The sequence below is a fragment of the Nilaparvata lugens genome, chromosome 5 (genome assembly GCF_014356525.2).
Source record: "Nilaparvata lugens isolate BPH chromosome 5, ASM1435652v1, whole genome shotgun sequence".
NCBI lineage: Eukaryota > Metazoa > Arthropoda > Insecta > Hemiptera > Delphacidae > Nilaparvata > Nilaparvata lugens.
Genome location: NC_052508.1, coordinates 43059524 through 43083161, shown reverse-complemented (window position 1 = coordinate 43083161; position 23638 = coordinate 43059524). Strand labels below are relative to the sequence as shown.

Here is a 23638-nt window from a genome sequence, read left to right as displayed (position 1 = left end):
CACTTCCTACATAAGCTCCTCCCTCAATTGGATCAACGAAATAATTCCTCATTAATGAAATCTCATCATTGGTCTACAATACAAATCTACTTCATTCTGGGTTGAAATTTTAATCTGAGTTATCGCATTCAAACAATGATTGATATTTTCAGGTAAAACTGAATACTTGGTGTTCAAAATGCCTTAATTTTTATTTCAGATTCAATTTTGGTGACATATAGCTCGAAAATGTTATGAAATTTAATTTTGATTGATAGGATACTAATTTTAAAGCAATATGTTGCTGAACTGATTTTTGTAATAACAAATAAACTAGTTGAAGATCTGAAGTAAGGTGAGAATTTATCAAGAATATGTACACTTGAACAAAAAAATGTTAAGTTGGACAAGCTACAGAAAACTATTACCGTACAGAATTTAATCTTAATAATATGAAATTCTACTAGGATAATGAGATAATGAATATTATTCACTACATAGATACCTGTTGTCTATAGAGATCATCCAATTGTCTCTCTCGTTCGAGTTCCTCGAGTCTATCTTTCCTCTGATTATCATTAATCCTTTTCAACTCAATCTTTTGTCGCACAGCCTTTTCCATATCCTCCCGAATTTTATCTTCTTCTCTTAATCTCTGCACCTTCATCGCGAATTCCTCCATTATTTGCTGCTCATGTTCTTTTTTCTCCTGAAAAATATTTAATTTTGCATATTGATTATATTATGAGTAATAAATAAATGGATCACACTCTTGTTTCAAGAGCAGCAGAGCATGAGAAGAGAATGTTCGCATGAGACGTGAAATAATTTATTTCCAAAAATGACACAAAATGTAATTTTAACTATTATATAATAATTTAAAATCTTGATAGGCAATAATAACAAAATATCTCGTCCAAATTATGCTTGGGAAATCATGGAACTCCAATATGAACTGCCATAATAATAATAATAATTTCAAATCCTCCCAATTTTTTATTCAGTTTCCTACATTTAATATTTTTGAAAAATGTGGGTTCTTGTCAAGAAAATACAGAATTATATTTATTGATGAACTGACCTTTTCCTCTACCAAATACTGCATCAGAACCTGTTTCCTCTTGTCAAGTTCCTCAGTAACCTCTTGTTGTTCTTTTTTTCTAGTTTCTTCAATAACGTCTTTCTGACGCCAATATACTATGAGTTTCCTGCAATCATAACATTTTAATCATTTCACTTCAATAATGTGAAACATGAATGACATTTTAACTGAATTAGTTGATACTATTATAGGATGATGTACCAATAAGAAACAAGTCGACGGTTTGGCATTTCTCTTAATGTTTAAATGTTTGTATGTTTATATGTTGCGCATTTACTGCGAAACAGATTTTACCGCGGTAATAGATTTTCATGAAATTTGACAGGTATGTTCCTTTTTTAATTGCGCGTCGACGTATATACAAGGTTTTTGGAAATTTTGCATTTCAAGGATAATATGAAAGGAAAAAGGAGCCTCCTTCATACGCCAATATTAGAGTAAAAATCTGGTGTGGCGCACTCACACAACTTTCCTTGCCGTTATGAAAATTTATCACCTGACGCTAGTGTCCCCACGCATCTCAAGTCTACTATTCAAAGATCTAAGCCAGGTGGTGACAGGACAATAGCGCTGCAGACACACACGAAGTCTGCTATCTCTTCTTATTGGATGATTTAATAGTTTAAATCATCAACAGTTTGCAATTGAAATAATAACATTTTCTCAAACTTCGAGCTTATTTTAAATTTTAGGTAAAAATGTTACTGAACATTAATTGTAGAGATTTTCATGCTCAATATTTCCCATTTGGAATTTTTTATTTAAATTGCATCTGAAGCCTGATAATTGGGAATCTAAAAATCAAACTTTGCATAGATGGGGCGAAGCTCCTAAAATTTTCACAGATATGGAACTTTTGGCAGTTGATAGAGCTTAACAATGACTATTTTAGGTATGAATTTGATCAAAATCGTTGGAGCCATTTTCGAGGAAATCGCGAAAAACCCTGTTTTTGACAACATTTTCGCCATTTTAGCCACCATCTTGTATTGCATTTGATCGAAATTGTTCGTGTCGGATCCTTATAGTGGAAGGACCTTAAGTTCCAAATTTCAAGTCATTCCGTTAATTGGGAGATGAGATATCGTGTACGCAGACGCACATACACACACACATACAGACCAATACCTAAAAACCACTTTTTTGGAATCAGGGGACCTTGAAACGTATAGAAATTTAGAAATTGAGGTACCTTAATTTTTTACGGAAAGCAATACTTTCCTTACCTATGGTAATAGGGCAAGGAAAGTAAAAATCAGACTATAGAATTATTCATCATAAATCAGCTGACAAGTCATTACACAGATGTGTGGAGAAGCCAGTCTATTGCTGTATTTCCATAAGGTCTATAGTTTCAATCAGGTAGTTGTGGACGAGAATACTGCGTGAGGTCTACTGTTCACAGAACTACTAGTATATTAGCATTCGTATAGTGCAGGGGTTCTAGTATGTGAAATATGTTTCGGGGTTCCGAGCATGGAAGGAATTTGGATTTCAGTAATTATATAAGAATAACTTTTAAATTGAGTGTTATATGAGCCTATGTTCCAAATTTATTTGAAAGAAATACGTTGAATTGGAGGATAGTATTTGTTTCCTCGGGTATTGTAAGACGTATTTCTACTTCAATAAGAAACTTAAAACATAATAAATTACGCTAATTGAACGAGCGTAGGCAAAGAAATAGGCTAGTCAACAAGTCAGTTTGATGTTGGCGTTATCAATACAGATTTTGTAAATTAACAATATAATATGGTGCTATGTTCTAATTTCGGTGGAAGGTATAGAAATACAATCTTGCTATCTATTACCTGTCGTGAGTAGCAAAGGAACCTGATATTTCTCTTACACCATCTCTCTCTTTCTTCAGTGGTTTAGCCAAAGTCTAGTATGTTGTTACTTATCTTTGTTGGTATCAGGGGAAAATAAATTGACTTTAGATTTTCTATTGAACTGTTGCTCGTGTAATGGGGGAATTAAGTAATGTGGTAATTGGGGTTATATTATGTAAGGTATTGAGCTGGTAATTTAGGGTTGTGAGAATGATCAATTAATTCAAAGTTGACTAATAAAATTAGCTAGACATTATGGTAATGAGCTGGTATTATGGTAACAATTTATAATGGGGGAATCGCTTGGCTTGCGAGAGGTTAAATTGATCTAACTCTATAACTCATGAGAAAGGAACTATATTTTAAAAGAATGAACAAAACCGATTATATTTTGGATAACTAAGTGCAGTAATCGATTTAATTAAATTGTAACTCAAAATGAAACTGGAAACTTAAAAAAATAATATAAGGGAAACTTTTTAAACAGATAATAGAATAATTACAGGATTTGCCTTCAATAAAAAAAAGAAGAATAATATATAATAATGAAATTGATAATATTAGGAGCTCAGTTCCCGAAAATTTCCGTTTCAAATGTAAGTTTTTAAGTGTTTTCAATTTATTTATGTCTTGTGTCTCCTGTTTTAATTTATATGACAAACTTTAAAGTTTTAAAGTGTCTTCTGTTATATATATATATATATATATATATATATATATATATATATATATTTAGGGAGTGCAATCAATATACCTGTATCGGACTATCCTTCAGTGGGGCGATTTCTCGCACAAGTGGTGAACTTCGAGCAAAGAACTTTGGAAAGGAAGTACATTGTATTTTTTTAATACTTTGAATACTTCATTTTACTGGTATTTCCAATTAAGATATTAATTATTTCTATCACATTTTCGACTGTCAAAGAATTGATCTCTAATTCCTTTTTTGTTTGAAGGAGATCGTATGACCCAGCAACTCACAGTTTATAAAATAAAATTAGTCAATTTGGATCTTTTTCTTTGATACCTCCCTTGCGTTCGCTACCTTTCAGCCTGCCGCTCTGCTCTGCTCCCCACGCCACGCATCAAGCAAATGAGTGGTTGACCCACCCGCCACCAGGGTGCGCCTCAGTCGCCGCCACCCGTTCCTGCGTTTCTATTGGCCGAGCACCGCCGGCCAATAGCAGCGCAGGTGAACTCGGGGACTGTGAATAAAAGGGGGCTACTCAGCTACCCTCGATAGCACTTGCTCACTAGCAGCCTTCCACTGAAGAGCCAGAAGAGACCACCAGCCGAGACCACTACCAGAGACCACTACCAGCCGAGACCACTACCGAGACCAGGAGCAGAGCAGCGAGCAGGCCAATGAGGGAACCACGGTGAGACTAACCGCAACCTGAGGTGTCTTCCTTGTCTACTACCCAGCCGATGCCTAGGAGGAACCGAGCCGGCCGCCGAATCCAGAAGAGGAGGGCCCTACGTCGGCTTCGCCAGGTGAAGGAGAGGCCGAGGCTGTACACCGCCGCGCCAGCTGCGCCCCAAGACTTAGCGCCCCAGCCTAACAACTGGCACGCGGTTCTGGATGCGCGGGTTGGGTGCCGAACCGACATCGGAGTGTGTGCAGCGGAAGCCTACGACCCTGCCTGCCCGGGGTTTGACCGAAGGCCCCTTCTAAACGAGGAAGTGGTCGAGGAGGTCCTCCCGGCGGAAATTCGGCACAACCTCTGGCTAGTAGATCACCCGGTCAGCCCTCTCCGTGGCCCGGGTAAACCAGAGTGGAGACTGCAAACCATTGACTTGAGCCCCTGCCGGCCTGCTCTCGCACCAGACGGTCCTGCCCGGGACCCTCGCGCGGCGTGGTATCGCGCCAGTTGACGACTACTAAACATCTAGCCTGCCTTGGTCCCTTTTAGGGCCACCAGCAACAATCTTGGTCCTTTTTCAGGGCCACCAGCAACAAACTTGGCCCTTTTCAGGGCCACCAAAAGCCAGTTTTTTCAGACAGTGGTAACAAACCCCTCGCTCGACCCGACTGACTAGCCCAATTGATGAACGAGCCACACCTTTCACCATATCAATTATTGGCGCCCAACGTGGGGCCACTCACTGTATGGAGATACAGTAACCCGTTACCACTGTCAAAACTTTTTTTTCAAACAAAATTTCAACCTAAATTTTCAACTAAATGTATGTCTTAAATTTTTCATCTAAATGTATGTCTTGAATTTTTCACACAAAAAATTCAAACTTATTTTCTTTCAACAAAATGTGTCTCTGAATCTTTCAATTCAGAATACCTGTCTGGGAACAGGCAATTTCCCAGTGGCGCCCATAACACCTGAACATGGTAGCGACTAGAACTGGAGCCGGAGACAGTGGAGATACGACCACCGAAGATTCGATGCAGTCAACCAGCCAGCACACCGAGTCTACATTCGCCGGCTGGCCTGCACAGACCACCGGTCAAACCGACAGCAGCACGACGCAGCCGCCCGCTTCCACCAGCGAAACCGGGGCAACGCAGCCACCCGCCTTCACCAGCGAGCCCGCTCGACCAACCACCCTGCAACCCAGCGCGCTGATCGTCGACCTGCCTGCTCCACCGTCAACCTCTAGTCACGCCACTACCGCAACCAGCAACATGGCCAACTTACCGGCTCCAGCCGTCAGCTACACCGGCAACCTCAGCCAGCTGACCAGCATAGCGACCCTGCTACCGTTCTTCCGCGGCAAGCTCCATGAAGACCCCATCACCTTCATGCGACAGTGCACCGAGCTGCTACAGGGTCACCACATTCCCAGCTATACCTGGGTCATGCTTCTAAAAGCGCAACTACAAGACGACGCCGCCGCCTGGTGGAGAGACTACGGAGAATTCGTCACCACCTGGGAACAGTTCTGTGACCGACTTCAGGCCCGTTTCTCGGGAGCCCATAAAATCGCAGCCGCTCACACGGAATTTTATGGCACCACCCACAAACCAAACCAGCCAGTGGAGCGATTCATCCGTCAGAAGCTCCAACTACAGCAGTGCTTAGGAACCAACCTGGCTGAAGACGAGGTGATCGCCCTGCTCATCGGTCAGCTGAGTTCCGAACTTCGCACCCTAGTTCGAGCTGCTCGTCCCACGAACTATGAAGAGCTGATCATGATCGCCAACGACCTGGAAACCGACCTCAACAGTCGACCAAAATATAAGCCGCCTCAACCTACGGCACCCGCGCCACCCCATCGAGAGCCGCCGCCGAGGTTCAACTACAACCAGCTTCCTCAGTGTCATTACTGCCCGGCCAAGCATTTTCATCGCAACTGCCCAGAACTCGCGAAGAAACGGCAGGGAAACGGCGATACTGGAGAGACTCGGACTCCACCCCTCCAGCACGGAAAGTAGGAGTCCACTACACTAACGATGAGGTGCAAGACCCGCAGCTCCAGCCTCGCAGGTCACCACCCCAACTACAAGCGATAACCGTCACCGAACCGGCCAGCCAGTCATTCTTGGTCATGCCACCGTGGATCCTGTCAGCGTCACCAAGCCTCCTTCCAACGTCACAGAAGACCCCTCGCTCTTCTCGGCTGACGGAGACTCTCCACGGTACCTAGCAGCCGCACCTCCACGGGCTATCAAGAATGACCCAGTACCAGTCGTCACCCGGGTCACCGTCTCACAACAGCAACCGCGTCCGGCACACCCTTGCGCGTCAACCACCCAGCCATCACTCATGACCGTCTCACTCACAACGGATCGATCGCCTACCCGTCACGCCACCGTAGACCCTGCTAGCGTCGCTAAGTCTCCTTCCAATGTCACCGAAGACCCCTTGCTCTTCCCGGCTGACAGAGACTCTCCACAGCACCCAGCAGCCGCGCCTCTACTGGCCTGCGAGAGGACAGCATCACCAGCCGACGATGAGCGCGTCATCGACCACCAGCCTGGGGAGGAACATGCAACTGTGACCCACACGCACCCGCCACCTACCGGGATCGCTGTCATGGACGGAGTCACCAACACTGCCCTCGCCGCAGTTGACGACCAGGTCACCAACGCTGACCCAGCCGCATTCAGCCACCAGGTCACCAACACTGCCCCAGCCGCAGTCAGCCACCAGGTCACCAACACTGACCCAGCCGCCGTCAACCAGCTGGTCACCAACACTGCCCCAGCCGCAGTCAGCCACCAGGTCACCAACACTGCCCTGGCCACAGTCACCGACAAGGTCACCAACACTGCCGCCCCAGTAGTCAACAACCACATCACCAGCCCTCCGCCCAGCCAAGCACCGAACCTAGCCGTGATCCAGATAGACGGACAGACTCTACCCCGGATCCCTGTCATCCTCGCGGGTAAACAACTACACGCTCTACTTGATTCAGCCGCAACGCACAACTTCGTGAGAGCTGCCCACCTCGACCACGGTACACAGATCCAACCACTGAAGCTACCTGTACTGCTGGCCAACCGTCCCACTAGCTGCGAAACGGCCATACAAGGACATCTGGAACTCCAGATCCAACAGCACATTCAAAATATTCCCTTCCTAGGTCTACCTGACCTACGCGAAGACATCATCTTGGGACGACCATGGTTTCGGGAGAATAAGGCAGTGCTTGACTTTGAGCAAGACAGGCTAATCTACTGCAAGACGCAGCGAGATACGATCTTCTGGATAGCACAACCACCAGTCTCAGTAGAGATGGACACTCACCTGGTTGACAAGTTACTAGAAGACACGCCCAGCAACCAGCACCGACGGTTAACAGTATTACTGCAACAACACACAAAATTGTTCATGGAGCAGATGCCACCCTCCATCACCACGGCCGCCACCATGACAATTCAACTCAACAGCTCAGAAATATGCAGCCAGTGGCCTTACCGATACTCACGGGAGAAACTGCAAATTATCGAGTCCGAAGTTGCCACCCTCAAGGAACACAACCTGGTAGAAGCCAGTGATTCGCCTTACAACTCTCCAATCGTTGTTGTCCCCAAGAAGGACGGCACATCACGGTTCTGCATCGATTACCGATGGCTGAATTCCATCACCGTTCCAGCCATGGCACCGCAGATGTGGGAACTTCAAAAATATTCAGCTCACTCGACCTACGGATGGGATACTGGCAGGTACCACTCGCACCCCAGTCTCGACCTTACACGGCCTTCACCACTCCCTACGGCGAAAAGCTACAATTTAAGGTCATGCCTTTCGGCCTACGAAATGCACCCAGCTGCTTCCAATCCATGATGAACAAGGTTACGAAATGCACCCAGCTGCTTCCAATCCATGATGAACAAGGTACTGAGTGGATACGTCGACAAGTTCTGCTACGCTTATCTCAACGACATCATTGTGTACTCGGATACCTGGGAAGAACACTTACTCCACTTAGCCAAAGTGTTTGAACGGTTAAATCTATACAATCTCTCTGTCTCAGCAGCAAAATGCCAGATCGGCCGCAAGCAACTTGAATACCTTGGTCACATAATCACCTCCGAGGGCAACCAAGCAAAACCGCAGGCTATCCTAGCTGTGACTTCTGCCCAACCACCCACCACCAGAAAGAAACTGCGAGAATTTCTTGGAGTAGTCGGCTGGCTACGAGAATTTTTACCCAATGCCGCTGACGTTTGTGCGCCTCTGTCTGAGCTACTTAGCACTGAAGACGCGATGGAAATGGTCACCAACAGAAGAGACAGCTTTCCGCTGCCTACAAGCATTGACCGCCAACATCCAACCACTCTGTCGACCAGATTTCTCCAAGACCTTCATCCTACAGACAGACGCCAGCAAGGTCGGTATAGGGGCTGTCCTATACCAAGAAATCAACAATGACCGTAAGGTGATCGCATACGCCAGTGCCAAGCTGAACCACATGGAACAACAGTATCACAGTAACAAACAAGAGTGCCTTGCGGTTGTCTGGGCAATAAAGCGATATCGCCCTTACCTGGAAGGCAGGCCATTCATACTCCGTACCGACAATAAGGTGATTACCTGGTTACAAACTGCAAAGGACAGCCGCGCCAAACTCACTCGATGGGCCCTGCTCCTACAAGAATTTGACTTCACCCTAGAACACTGCCCGGGTAAAGAGAATCAGTTCGCCGACGCACTGTCACGGCAACCCGACAACGAAAAAGTTGAGGAGACCAGTCAACAACTAGAACGAACCATGCCTCCCGACATCCTGCCAGTCACCAGTGAACCCGCTACGCTAGCAAGCATCGCAACCGAAACTGAACTGTTGGGGGAGACCCTTCTGGTCTTATTTCTGTAATTATTGACCACAACCCACCTGTTGGGGGAGACCCTTCTGGTCTCACTTCTGTAAAATTATCGCCCAATAGCACTTTTGTATATTCTGTAAACATTGTATCTTGTTTTTTGCAATCAATAAATTCTCGCCGTGGCTACCTCAAACTGGGGGGGGGAATTGATACCTCCCTCGCGTTCACTACCTTTCAGCCTGCCGCTCTGCTCTGCTCCCCACGCCACGCATCAACCAAATGAGTGGTTGACCCACCCGCCACCAGGGTGCGCCTCAGTCGCCGCCACCCGTTCCTGCGTTTCTATTGGCCGAGCACCGCCGGCCAATAGCAGCGCAGGTGAACTCGGGGACTGTGAATAAAAGGGGGCTACTCAGCTACCCTCGATAGCACTTGCTCACTAGCAGCCTTCCACTGAAGAGACCACCAGCCGAGACCACTACCAGAGACCACTACCAGCCGAGACCACTACCGAGACCAGGAGCAGAGCAGCGAGCAGGCCAATGAGGGAACCACGGCGAGACTAACCGCAACCTGAGGTGTCTTCCTTGTCTACTACCCAGCCGATGCCTAGGAGGAACCGAGCCGGCCGCCGAATCCAGAAGAGGAGGGCCCTACGTCGGCTTCGCCAGGTGGAGGAGAGGCCAAGGCTGTACACCGCCGCGCCAGCTGCGCCCCAAGACTTAGCACCCCAGCCTAACAACTGGCGCGCGGTTCTGGATGTGCGGGTTGGGTGCCGAACCGACATCGGAGTGTGTGCAGCAGAAGCCTACGACCCTGCCTGCCCGGGGTTTGACCGAAGGCCCCTTCTAAACGAGGAAGTGGTCGAGGAGGTCCTCCCGGCGGAAATTCGGCACGACCTCTGGCTAGTAGATCACCCGGTCAGCCCTCTCCGTGGCCCGGGTAAACCAGAGTGGAGACTGCGAACCATTGACTTGAGCCCCTGCCGGCCTGCTCTCGCACCAGACGGACCTGCCCGGGACCCTCGCGCGGCGTGGTATCGCGCCAGTCGACGACTACTAAACATCTAGCCTGCCTTGGTCCCTTTTAGGGCCACCAGCAACAATCTTGGTCCTTTTTCAGGGCCACCAGCAACAAACTTGGCCCTTTTCAGGGCCACCAAAAGCCAGTTTTTTCAGACAGTGGTAACAAACCCCTCGCTCGACCCGACTGACTAGCCCAATTGATGAACGAGCCACACCTTTTGCCATATCATCTTATGTGAAACAAATTTTATTTCATAAATCTAGGAATAATCCATTGGTCGAAAGATTTGAATGTCTTATATACATCTATGATTTATTCATTATAACTGTTAATTTTTTTTTATACAAGCATTCTTAGGCAGATGGAAACATTTTTCTAGAAATCCCCATGGATAAGCGCCGCGCGGTTTCTTCTTCACCAAAGCCAAGTCCCGCGCTATCTTAATATAATATAATAAAGTCAGGATTCAGGGTCATCGTGAGGACTTATTTTCTTAATCTTATTTGCTTATCTTGGAGCTGGAGGTTACATCCTCATCAGATATTTTGACGTTTAGAATTTTAACATGAGTATAATTTGTGGATTTAAGTGAAATTTTTAATATTTTTTGTGATTGTGAAGGAAGATTTTTGTTTGGATTTGTAATGGATTTTAAAATTAATTAATTTGATAAATTCAAAATTATTGTAGTACATACATTTTTTGAACTCAAAGTAGTGTGTGAATTAGGTTATCATTTACATAACCTCTAGACTGTGTATTCCAAATTAAGGTTTAAAGCAGTTTTTGGCGAATGCCTGTTGTTTTTGCCTGCATTGTATTTATTGTCTATGAATAAATGAAATAAATAGAAAAACCTTACATATAAATGATTTCAAGAAGGTAAACATGCATTATTTATGTCTGATGGAAATTATACAAACCTGTCTTCTTCCTGGATGAGTTCTTTTTCTCTCCTCATCCATGCTTCTTTCATTAATATGAAATTGTCTAATTCCTCCTTAGTCTTCATTTTCTTGATCAAATCCAGCTCTTGTTGCCTTCAACAAAACAACAACAACGGATATGACACAACGTTTGACATATAGGCTATTCAAAAATACCGATCAATGTCAACACAGTAATACTGTATTTCATAGTTTACTACAAATAAAACATTTAGGGCCGGTTTCCGAGCTCGGGATTTAGCTAAGTTCTAGACTTTAACTGGCTTTAAACTCTGGAGTCAGAAAATTGGCTTTCCGAGTCAAAGCGTTAACGTAGTCGAGGACTTAAATAGACTCTGGAGTTTAGAGATCACGTTAGACCCTGGAGTTTATAATTTCGCTTTCGGAGAGAAGGACTTTAAGTCCAGGACTTGAATTAGATTCTCGCCTCTTTCCGAGTCAAGGATTTATCAATAGTATATTTCGCACCTAGAGCAGAAAATGAGATTTTTCCGGCTCGAAATCGGTTTTCAAGTCCGAGGCCGTAGGCCGAGGACTAGAAAAGATTGAGAGCCGGAAAAACATTTTTGCCCGTGGTGCGAACGCTATTTTTCGCCACACACAAAAATAAACAATATATATATATATATATATATATATATATATATATATATATATATATATATATATATGAGAATAGTTGTTTACTAAGCACTTCCGAAAGTAGAATCTTTGCTCTAGCAAATCTGAGGTAATCTGAATATCAGGAAATTGTCCAAGTATTTTTAGTTTTATTCTAATTTGTCTAAATAACCTGAAAGATGATGTTCAATTATGTGGGAGGTTGAGTTTATACTTTTTTATTCTTTCAAATAACAATAAGATGATATTATTATAAATGTTTTAATTATTGAATAATGAACACAAATAATGAAAAGTTTTTTGGTCAGCTGTTTTTTGATCACCTTTCCTAGTTCCATGTTAGCGGCTGGAAAGGGTACTTTCCGGCCTAGGCCGGAAAGAAACCTGTTCTGACGTCAGACGAGAGTCGTCTGCAAAAAATGTCTTTCAGATCTACGTAGGGACTGGAGAACAGCTGCTTTCTGTGCAGTGTGGCGAAAAAATAGTCCAACAGCGTGATTTTAAACCCTCGACTGGGGTAGGGTTTAAATTCAATTTCTAGACTTAACTGAGCAAACACAATTCAGTTATTGTTTTGCAGTAGATGAAAAGCCAAATAATTGTCATGGAAATCCTAAATTATTTGGATTAGGCCATCTAAATTCATAATTTATAGTTTGCAAGTTTATTTTGGAATAAAATTGTATTAGAATTATACGTAAAAAACTAACCTTATTTCACGTCTGTGACATAACCTAAAAATGTTCAAGAGAAATAGTACTAGGATTTGCCTTGGAATTTATATTACAATCTGAATGTTATTAATCAATGTCATATTCAACATATTAATAATTATAACAATAATCAATTATTATTCCATTTTTTTCAAAACAAATACGTTTTCAAACTCAATAGCCTAATGAGATTTTTATTCCAAAATCAAAGGTTAGGATTAATGATCAATAATAACATAACGTAAAATGAAATGTTTATTCATTTATCTTTCAAAAAGTTAGGTTTTGCTTTGAATAGGCCTACAAAGAAATCGAAACGTATTTTCATTTTTACAAAATAATTTGGAGAGCATGCTCATTTGAATTATCCTGCTGCAATCAGCTGTTTTCGTTTTGCTATAATGCCAACAATACAAGAGCAAAATATTGTGAATTTCCCTCATGTTTACTGCGTTAAAGTCCTGGACTCAAATAAGTCGAGAACTTAATAGACCCCGGAGTTTAGAAGATAAAATCGTGACTCAGAAAGTCGATTTAGACCCAAGGGCTTATCTAAGTCCTGGACTCTGTAAGTCCAGAACTAATTTATAGATCTCGAGCTCGGAAACCGGCCCTTAAGATTATGATTGACACTCTACGACCTACCATTATTTCAAAAATGAGTAAGATTGTTCACAATAATCATTATCTATCATTCTAATTGAATTGACGATTTTCATCAAGAAACTGTAAGGTCATATCGTTCTCAGAATTACACACATCTCACAGGAGCTAGGTCAGATAGTACCAGATACATACGCTACCAGATGCCTGTTGCACTCACACATGTATCATAGAATAAATAAGTAGATGAATAATTGAGAATCATATTATACGTCACCTGATTTCTTCATCATGCAATTGTTGGGCAATGGCATCTATCAAGGCTTTATCCTTCATGAATATTCTGAAAGCTTTTTCATCCACCCTGTTAGTTTCCTCTATCTGTTGCTGAAGTTCTCTCCGATATTCAAGTTTCCGTTTAATCATTTCCAATTCTCTTCTGTGTTCTTCTTCCTTTTGTTTCTCCATTACAGTATTCATTGCTTCTTTAATATTTCTCTCCTTCTCCTGTATGAATTAATAAATAATTATCAACTCATACAACAAATTAAAAAAATTATCAAATCATACAACGAATGAACAATTTTGAAATACGAACATCATTTAGCAAATGTTTCACCTGATGAATCTTTTCAAAATACAGTTAACTTTAACAAAATATGTATTACCTTCTCAATTGCTTTTGCTGTTATTCTTTCTTGAATTTGAGCATGGAGTTCTTTATTGACGTAAGCTACTTTCAGCTTTGCTTCCAGGTCTCTCAGTTCCACACTTGATTGCCTTAGCTGTTGTCTGAAAAAACAGTGATAAACAATTATGACAATGTTGAATAAACTAAAAACACAGCATTTATTCTGCTAGGATATCAAGACTTACCTCAGTTTGAATTCAACTAGTTCTTCTTGAGTCATTCTTGATGACCCGCCTGTATTTTGAACGTTCGGCATTTTGATTAGCATAAAAAACCTGAAATAGAAAAGGAACTTTAGTCTAGTGTATAGAACAAGGAATTTAGAAGATGTGGAATATCTTAATTAACAAATATATATGAATTGCATTAATAATTTTCTAATTTCTTGGATAATGGCCAGGCTACCCTGGATAGGTCGTGTCATAAATATATAATTATTTAATAGTCATGCTTGACTATTTGTCAAAAATAATGGAAATGATTACAGTATGTTTGCAAAATTAAAGCTTATAAAATTCAAAACTTAAAATCTAATCTTACAAAAATTAAAACATCTATCTCAAAGCTTTTTACATATCTATCATAGTTTTAGAAATATCAGAGCCACAAGGTGTGACATTTTTGAAAAAAAAAAACACTTTTTCAAATTTTTCTACTTTTTTGCCTCATAACTTTTCAATTATTGATGAAAAAACCATGCTTATTACAAACTTATAGAGCATTAAATTCTATTCAATTTGATGTATAATTTCTATATTCTATGCATTTCTACACGACCATTGCAGCAGAGTTAATGTTGAGTGTAAAATATCTACTTTTGCAATAATAGATCAATATTGACAAAGGAATTTGGAGGAAATATTTACTGTGCAGCTTTGTGAGGACTAGTTGGGAGTTGAACATATCAAAAGACCCCGTCCATAGACAGCGCTGGAGAGATGAGAGTGGATTAAAAGTTGTATTTCTCCATTTTTGCTTTCACGCTTATATCTTGGGAACAATGCGCTCGACCAATATTACTAACCAGTCAAAATTAAAGCTTGATAAATCTCCAACAAGTTTTGTAATATCTTCAATAGTTTTCGCGATATATACTCTTGAAAATGTGACATTTTCAAAATTCAGGTTTCATCCAATTTTCTGCACTTTCAGGGCTTATTACTCTCCAACAATGTATCAACATGTAATAAATACTGATCGCAGGATTAGAGCAATAAATTCTCTTCAATTTAATGTATTATTCCATTATTTCATGTTTCCCTCTAATTGTAATAGCAACTTCAGTGTCGGGGGAAAAACTATCAGTGTCAGCCAAAGAATATTTAAAAAAGAAATTGGAAGGTAATTTCTGGAATTGAATTTTTGATTCTGCAGCTCAATAGGGACTAGTTGGAAGGTAAACATATCAATAGTGCCCATCTTTAACCCCTCTGTCAAAGAGTGGAACCGCTAAGTTGACACACTTATCAGAATTGAAGAATTCACCCCCGACATCAAAGCTGCTATAAAAATTGAAATGATTTATCTATTCATTTTACATACCATAATACTTAATAAGTTATAGAAAAGTAATACATCTAATAGAATTTAATGATCTTTAATCCCACGATTAGTATTTATTTTTCGACACATTATTGGAAAGTTATGAGCCCAGAAGCTGCAGAAAATTGAATACAAACCTGTGTTTTTAAAAAGTATATACACTTTCAAGAGCATATATTGCGAAAACTATTTAAGATATCACAAAACTATACAAGACAAAACGTGCAAGAAATTTATCAAGCTTCAATTTGAAGTGGTTAGTAACTAATGTCGGTCGAGCACATTGTTGCAAAAGTGGAAATTTCACACTCAACAATGAACTTGCTGCAATGGTCGTGAGAAAATGCATAGAATGGATAAATTATACATAAAATTGTAGAGAATTTAATGCTTCATAAGCTCATGATTAGCATGAATTTTTTCATCTATAATAACTGAGAAGGTATGATGCCAATATGAGACAAAAATTGGAGGCAAACGTATATTTTTTAAATGTCACACCTAGAGGCTCGGATATCTTGAAAACTATGAGATATTGCCTCTTCATCCAGGGAGTAGAGTGCCAGACTCACAAGCCTCTCCCGAAGTGCCCTCTCAAAAACTTTCTCCTCCTGCTCACGGAAATACACAGACATCATATTGAAAATCTTGAGAACTCGGACAGGGAAGCTATTATGCGATCGAGTCAGTCTGGCATGAGGCAAACTGATATCATTTGTATTGTGGCTGTGTTCATGTCCTCTTTGCTGAAAGGCATGTTGGCCTCTTCTCAATGGTAGCCTAACAGCGAACTAAACAGACCAGATACGGTAATGACTTAAAACCATCATAATCTTCAGTCTCTTAAAGATTGGCGCACAGTGTTCCAGCCGATGAGACGAGATGATCAGGAGAACCTTTTTTGTAAGAGCAGGATCTTTCTGCAGCCGCCTGCATGACTCCGAAGCACAATGCCATAGTTGATATGGCTGTGGAAGAGGCCATGGTATGCTGTAACCAGGTACTCCGAAGAAACATGACCTCTCATCTTGCATCAGATATGTGACTCTTGACACAGTCTATTGCAGATCATGTCAACATGCTGCTCCCAAGTCAATGTGGCAACCATCATGAATCCAAGCAGCTTTACACTGCAATACTCGAAAATTGGTATATTCCAGCTTCGAGTGCAGAGTGGATTCAAAGTCTTTCTCTCGTTCAGTGCAAGTTTGTTCACCTGGAACCAATCACTGGCAGCCTGCTGCAAGCGAGTCTCTAATTTTTGTACAGGCCCGACAGTCGAGACCAGCGACATTCGAGGCCTGCGACAGTAGAGGACACAGAGGACTGTAAAACAGTCCTCTACTGTCGCAGGCCTCGACTGTTGGGAGTGTACGAAAATTGAAGAGTCTTCTACTGTCGCCTAACGCAGGTGACATTTGAGGCCTCTTTTTCAGGAGTCCTCTCCCGTTGTAGGTCTCGACTGTCAGGGCTGAACAAAAATTGGAGAGGCCTCAACTGTCGCCTAACGCAGGCGACATTTGAGGCCTCTTTTTCAGGAGTCCTCTACCGTCGCTGGCCTCGAATGTCACTGGTCTCGACTGTCGGGCCTGTACAAAAAATAGAGACTCGCTTGCAGCAGGCGACAGTTGAGGACACATCCTACTGCTATTCCAGACAAAATACATTTTGTAATGATTATAACTTCTGATTTGTTGAAAACCAAATAATGGAAACTTCCTTCATAAAAAAAGCATATGAACTTTGAAGGTAGATAGGGCTTATCCTTAAAGGATTTCATGGCTTGAGGGCAAGCCAATTTGTCAGAATGGCCGAGTGTAGGATATGAGATTGTAGCTATGTTCATTCTATTTGACGTATGATGTTATCATCATATGAAAGGAATCATGTGTGATTCATTCCATAAGCTACATCATTAATGAAATAATTCATCAATTTAGTTTTTACGAGGAAAGCTCAATGTATGGATGAAAAAATCGTAAAATGTGAATGTGTGAAATTAATAAAAGTTATTGATTTGTAACAGGATATGGATTTGTAGAATAATATTCAACATCTATAATGTACTGAGAATTTGACATCCAAGTATCAAAAAGATATTCACGAGTTTGAAAATTTCGTTTTTTATGAAGAAGCATCTAAGGTATATTTTCAGTTGTAAAGTTGCAATACTTATTCATAATGTGGAAGGAATAATGGGATATAATATATTATTCAATTGCTGGTAAATCCATACAAATTAAATGACAATTCTTTTGGTGCTGTCTACCATTCTGGAGAGCCTAGCGCAGGCGACAGTTGAGGCCTCTTTTTCAGGAGTCCTCTACGGTCGCAGGTCTCGACTGTCGGGAGTGTACGAAAATTAGAGAGGCCTCAACTGTCGCCTAACGCAGGCGACATTTGAGGCCTCTTTTTCAGGAGTCCTCTACCGTCGCTGGCCTCGAATGTCGCCGGTCTCTACCGTCGCTGGTCTCGACTGTCACAGGACTCTTCTGTCGTTTGCCTCGTTTGACATCGACCCAGTGTACCACACCAGATTTTTTATAATGATTGTGCCAGGGCAAGGTATCGGGGGTGTCTCTCATCACGCTCTGCCAAACATCTATTGCCACTGCATCGTGATCGACAATCAAAGGGTCTTGAACAACTACATAAGAGAAGTAGCACCAGTATCCAAGCAATTATTTCCTCGAGTGGGCACATGATTTGTGATATACATTCCATGACTTTGGAGTATGTACTTAAATGTGTGATAAATAGCCTACTGTCGTTGACATTTAACTGTATATTCACATCACCACCAAGTACAATAGGCAAGTGCAAATGATTTTATTGTATGCATACGATGGACAGAAAATATATTGACAGCCTAATCTTTATACCAAAATTTCTACCCCTGTTTTGCTAGACCATTTCAATTGTAGATGAACATTAAAAGAGAGCCGATTTTTCAAAATGGATGAAATTCATAGACTCAGATGAAAATATCAGTAAACTAAGTAGGTACTCTCATTAGTTTCGTGTGCATCTCTGAGTGACTTTACCTTATCATAGAGAAAAATCAAATAGACCATTGACTACCTCCAGTTTGACCAACCCAACAGCTTAAAAATAAATAAAATAGAATGAAAATAAATTAAATAAAGTGATGAAAATAAATTATTCGATTTCAATTCCATTATTCTCGATAAAATCTATTTAATGATATTTCTATAATATTTACAGTTGGAATGTCTAACTTTACGAATTTTTATTGCAAAGACATATCCTACACGATATCAAGTGAATGCAACTATGTTATCGTTCATACTGAAACTAATAACAATAAAGCAATGATTTACTCACTTGAATACATAAATTAACTCTTATTTCGTTTTGATTTTTAAGAATTAACTCCAGACCTGGTGTTAAATACCTTATAGTGAGGTCCACGTTATAATGGCAGTGATGAAAGATAGGAGAAAAACGTTGCCAAGTCTCTCCATTTTGCCACTGAGTGTACACACTGTTACTCAATTCATCCCATTAAATTTGAACTAATAATAATTATCATTTCCTTGATGAAATAATCAATATAATGTCAAATTAATTAAGAATATATATTTTTTTCATAATTTGAATCGGAAATTTGCTTTCATAACTAAGATCAGATTTTTATTCTTATACAAACCTGAAATGGCAGCTAATTTAAAAAGCTGTGATACAAAAATCTGAATTTAAAAACAACAGAAAATAGTTATTTGGTGGGTATTCTATTCCAATTCCTTCTAAAAATAATAGAAAAATCGAAATCCTATTTAAAATAAGTAATTTCAATGGAAATAACTCTGAAATAACCTTTCAATTATTATTTATACCGGTACAAGTAGGTCTAACCTATAGGAGTAGGTCTAACCTATACGTGTAGGCTAACTGAAGGATGGATGAATTCTGGGATGGTTATATCAACTATTAAAATGTCATTTCAGGTATTTTAATTTGTGTTTCTCATACGGTAATGTCTAAAAATTATTTCATTGTCTCAAAAATACATTTTAAATCAATTATACGACTTGTGTACTCAAGTATTTTCATAGAATGAAGAAAAAAATGGCGACTGATGACTGATAATGAATTGTTTACTTTTGTACAGTCACTGTCAAAAGTAAAAATACAATATTCTGGCAAACTGACAACATTGCAAAGCTAGAGAGAGATAGTGCTATCTGTTTTGTTGTATGCTAGAAAAGGACAGCAACAGTCTTGTCAATCGTACACTGCCATTATAAAATGGATCTCACTATAGTTATTTAGAAGGTTTCCAACCATGACATGCACACGCTAACAATAAACCGATAAACATAACCTAAAAAATGATTAGTAGAAGTTTTAACCCTGAAGAGACACACTGGAGTTTTTCACACCCCGGGGATTTTTTTTCTGTTCTACAGTTGACATTATCAAACAGATGGGAATTTTGGCCAGTCTAAATTAGGTTTGAAGCATTGTCAACTGCTCTCCACCACTTCCAGTCAGTAATAGCATTCTACAAGGTCATCAGCTCATCTTGTTTTTTGTTTGGGGTGTCTAACACCCCAGAGTGTCTATAACGTAGGACTTTTATCAAATACTTTTTTACAAAGATTTATTTGTATTGACCACTACAAATGTGGTATGGGATGATGGATCAGATTGGAATAAATGCTATGATTCTCTACAACTTGAGGATCAAAACAATAAAATCTGGTGTGTTGCACTCACACTACTTTCCTTGCCGTTATGACAATTGATCACCTGACGCTAGTGTAAACGCGCATCTCAAGTCAAAGATCTGAGCCAGCTGGTGACAGTGCAATAACGCTGGATACACACGAGATCTGCTATCTCTTCATAGTGAATGATTTAATAGAATCAACAGTTGCAAAAGTTTGCAATTGAATTACATTTTTTTCAAATTTCAAGCTTATTTCCAATTTAAGGTGAAAATGTTACTGGACATTAATTGAAGAGATTTCCATGCTCAATTTTTCCACTCGAAATTTTTCGTTTGAATTATATCAAATCAAATATTTTTTATTGCCATTAACAAATACATGTATCGACAACGTCAATGTAACATAGAGCTAAGCTAAAACATTACACATTAAAATTTGTGCACATGACAATATAAAACAATAAATTAGAAAAGCAGTACAGGCATTCTTACTCAAACCTAAAAGTTTACATTTGTATTTTCAAAGTACTCCTCAATACTATAGAAAGGATTTTCAACCAGCCAAACATCCAATTTTCTTAAAAATACTTTTTGATTATAAGAGTATTTACAAATGCTGTCAAATAGCTTATTATAAACTTTTTTGCTAATTACTATGTGACTCTTGAGTGACTTTTCCAATCTACAGTACTGAAAACTCATTTTTGCTTTATTTCGTGTATTATGTGAGTGGATGTCTTCATTAAGAGTAATGTAAGGCATTTTTTTCAAAGAGTATACAGCTAATTCAAAAATGTACAGATTAATAATAGTTTTTATCGCCAGTTTAACGAATAAAGGCTTGCAATGATCCAAATACTGCTCATAATCCTTACAACCTTTTTTTGTAACTTGAGTATTTCGTCAACCCTAGCAGAGTTACCCCATAAAAGTAAGTAGTATTTGATAACCGACTGAAAAAAGGCGAAATAAGCCATTCTTACACAGTTTGCTGTAACACAATTTCTCAGACGTCCTATAAGATACACCACTCTTGAAAGCCTCGTTTTCAGATAATCGATATGTTTCCCCCATGTCAGCTGATGATCAACATGAACACCCAAGAGCTTTACATTATTAACTACACCGTGTTCAATGAGTTCTTTATCATAAGGTCTCAAACTAAAGATAACATTTTCAGTTTTCCTTTCATTTAAAAGATAACCATTAGCCCTGAACCACACTTCTGCATCCGCCAATGAAATGTTTACAAGATTTGAGAGTTCTGCAAAATTATCTGAGGTATTCAAGAACGTTGTGTCGTCAGCATATAAAACTGTTTCACTCAATACATTGTGAGGCAAGTCATTTATACTTATCAGAAACAGCAGAGGGCCAAGAACAGAACCCTGAGGTACCCCATATTTTAAATTTACAAGTTCAGACCACTCACCCTTAATAGAGACTGCCTGCTTTCTATCTTTCAAATATGAACCAAATAGTGAAAGTGATTCACCTCTGAATCCATAATAGGCCTAATCAAGTTTTTCCAACAAGTCAGAAGGGTCAACACAATCAAATGCTTTACTCAGGTCACAAAATGTGACCTGGGTATAGCACCTGTTCTCAAAGGCCTGAATAACATCAGAGACTAGACTCTCCACTGCATCTACTGTTGCCTTACCCTTTCTAAAGCCACACTGGTCTCCAGATAATACCTTCTTTCATTCTAAAAATTCATTTACTTGCTCACAGAGTGAGAGGAGTCACAATGAAAGGTATTATTGATTTTAAAAAACTGTTAGACATGTTGTAATAATCGTCACTATATGAATTACTTAAATGCTTTGCAGCTCTCAAGACATCTTCTTCAACAATAGTTTTCCACTTGAAAGATTCATTTGACCTATTATTCGCTTTATGAAGACAGTTCTTTGCTGACTTATTTGGCTTTACAATGTCACTTTTTACTTTGTCTACAGATTCGACACAGTACATATTAAACGAATTTGGTGATATCATAGGCTTTATTCCACCCGACAGGTTACAACTACTTTTAATTAGATCCCAAGCAGCCTTACATTTATTTTTGCTACTATTTATTAATGTACTGTTATAGGAAGCTTTGGCATTAGACATTTCTCTTGTATACTCTTTCTTCAGTGCTATCAGCTGGGCTTTAACTACATCACTACCGGTGCTCTTATAAAGAAAATCGAGAGGCAGAATTTTATCTTTAGTCTTAGCAAAGTTTGGGGTGTACCACTTTCCTTTTGTTTTAACTACTCTATTTCTAGTATTGCACTGTTTTGAAACCAAGTAACAATTAAGAATGCTGGTCAAGGAATTAAAAAAAATATTAAACATTGTCGACGCATCCAATGAATCATTGAGAGCCAGCAGGCTCCAGTCAGTGTTTCTCAGAGTTTCAATGAGAAGAGGAACGTTTTTAGAAGGTAACATGAGTTTGGTAGTACCACTTGAATTATCGGAAGCGTCAGAATCAACTATACATGATATTTTGGGTGTTATCAGACTCACCAACAATCCATCATGGTCAGAAAACGGAAAATCCTTAACCACAGAACACTTAACTTGACAGCGTTGACAATTTACAAAAACATTGTCTAGGCAGCTATCACCTCTGGTCGGCTGCGAATTGATACAAAAACAGTTATTCTGTCGAAGGATGTTGAGGAACTCCAACGTGGTAGGCTTTGTTGTTGTAACATCAAAGTCCGCGTTGAAATCACCTCCAGCTACAATGATATAACCCTCCCATTTAGATAGGTGAGTTAGAAGACTCTCAAGAGCGCTTAGAAATACAAATCGATCATAACCTGGCGAATGATAGATACAGATTATTATAATCTTAAATCTATCAACTATGATAGCTGATGCTTCTAGGTTGAATTCAGAAATAAAGCTATCCATATTCAAAGCTCTTGCTTCAATGCCATTTGCTACAAAAATAGCGGTGCCTCCTCGAATGTGGTTGGTTCTACAAAAATAAGAAGAGCAATAGTATCCCTCAGGGTGTGAGTATTCTATTTCATCGTTACACAACCAATGTTCTGTCAGACATAGAAACAGAATAGGAGCCCCTGAACCACTTTTTAAATCTGAAACAAGACTTTCCAAAATAACTGATTTTTTATTCAGCCCTTGTACATTCAAGAACAAAAATCCAATACCTGCCTTCTCAAAGTCGGTGTTATTCAAGCTATATAGGCTACATCTATATTTACAGGTTCCACCTCACTACAAATCAGACCTTGATGAGGAGATGATATATTCACAAAATAACCATCATCACCTTGACTACAACTATCCACCAGCCTTAGGGTGTCTGGCCTAAAAAAGAATTTGTAAAAGCCCCTAATGGAATGGATTTCTGCTCATCAGCTACCCTATATCTGAGACCTGATAATTGGAAATCTACTGTGTTAGCATAAAGTAAGTGTGTCTCTGTAGGGTTAAACCGTTATGTTGTTAGTGAGGTCACGTGAAGTAGTCATTGGCCTATTTGCGTTTTTTCTCTCGTTAAGATCATTCTATCTGAGTTGGCTTACTGTCTGGGAGCCAGGAAGACCTTTTCAACTAATAACTCCCGCAAATGATTACCATATTTAAAAATTTATTTCAGTAGCTACCATGTGACCAGTGATCTGCCGTAAACAC

At 40.0% G+C, this 23638-nt stretch overlaps 1 protein-coding gene across 4 annotated transcripts in view; it reads right to left on the bottom strand.

The window, feature by feature from the left end:
* Positions 1-23638, bottom strand: part of LOC120351375 (meiosis-specific nuclear structural protein 1-like) — a 58372-nt gene that overhangs the window by 32655 nt on the left and 2079 nt on the right. For 2 of the 4 annotated variants that reach the window (XM_039428381.1, XM_039428382.1), the window contains exons 2-7: positions 13929-14018; positions 13721-13844; positions 13330-13559; positions 11092-11208; positions 1061-1187; positions 485-688 (exon numbers count right to left, since the gene is read on the bottom strand). In XM_039428381.1, coding sequence (XP_039284315.1) covers positions 485-688; positions 1061-1187; positions 11092-11208; positions 13330-13559; positions 13721-13844; positions 13929-14011 — 885 coding nt within the window. In that variant the 5' untranslated portion in view covers positions 14012-14018. The remainder of the gene's footprint in view (positions 1-484; positions 689-1060; positions 1188-11091; positions 11209-13329; positions 13560-13720; positions 13845-13928; positions 14019-23638) is intronic. The other 2 variants (XM_039428378.1, XM_039428380.1) reach the window with 1 other exon arrangement.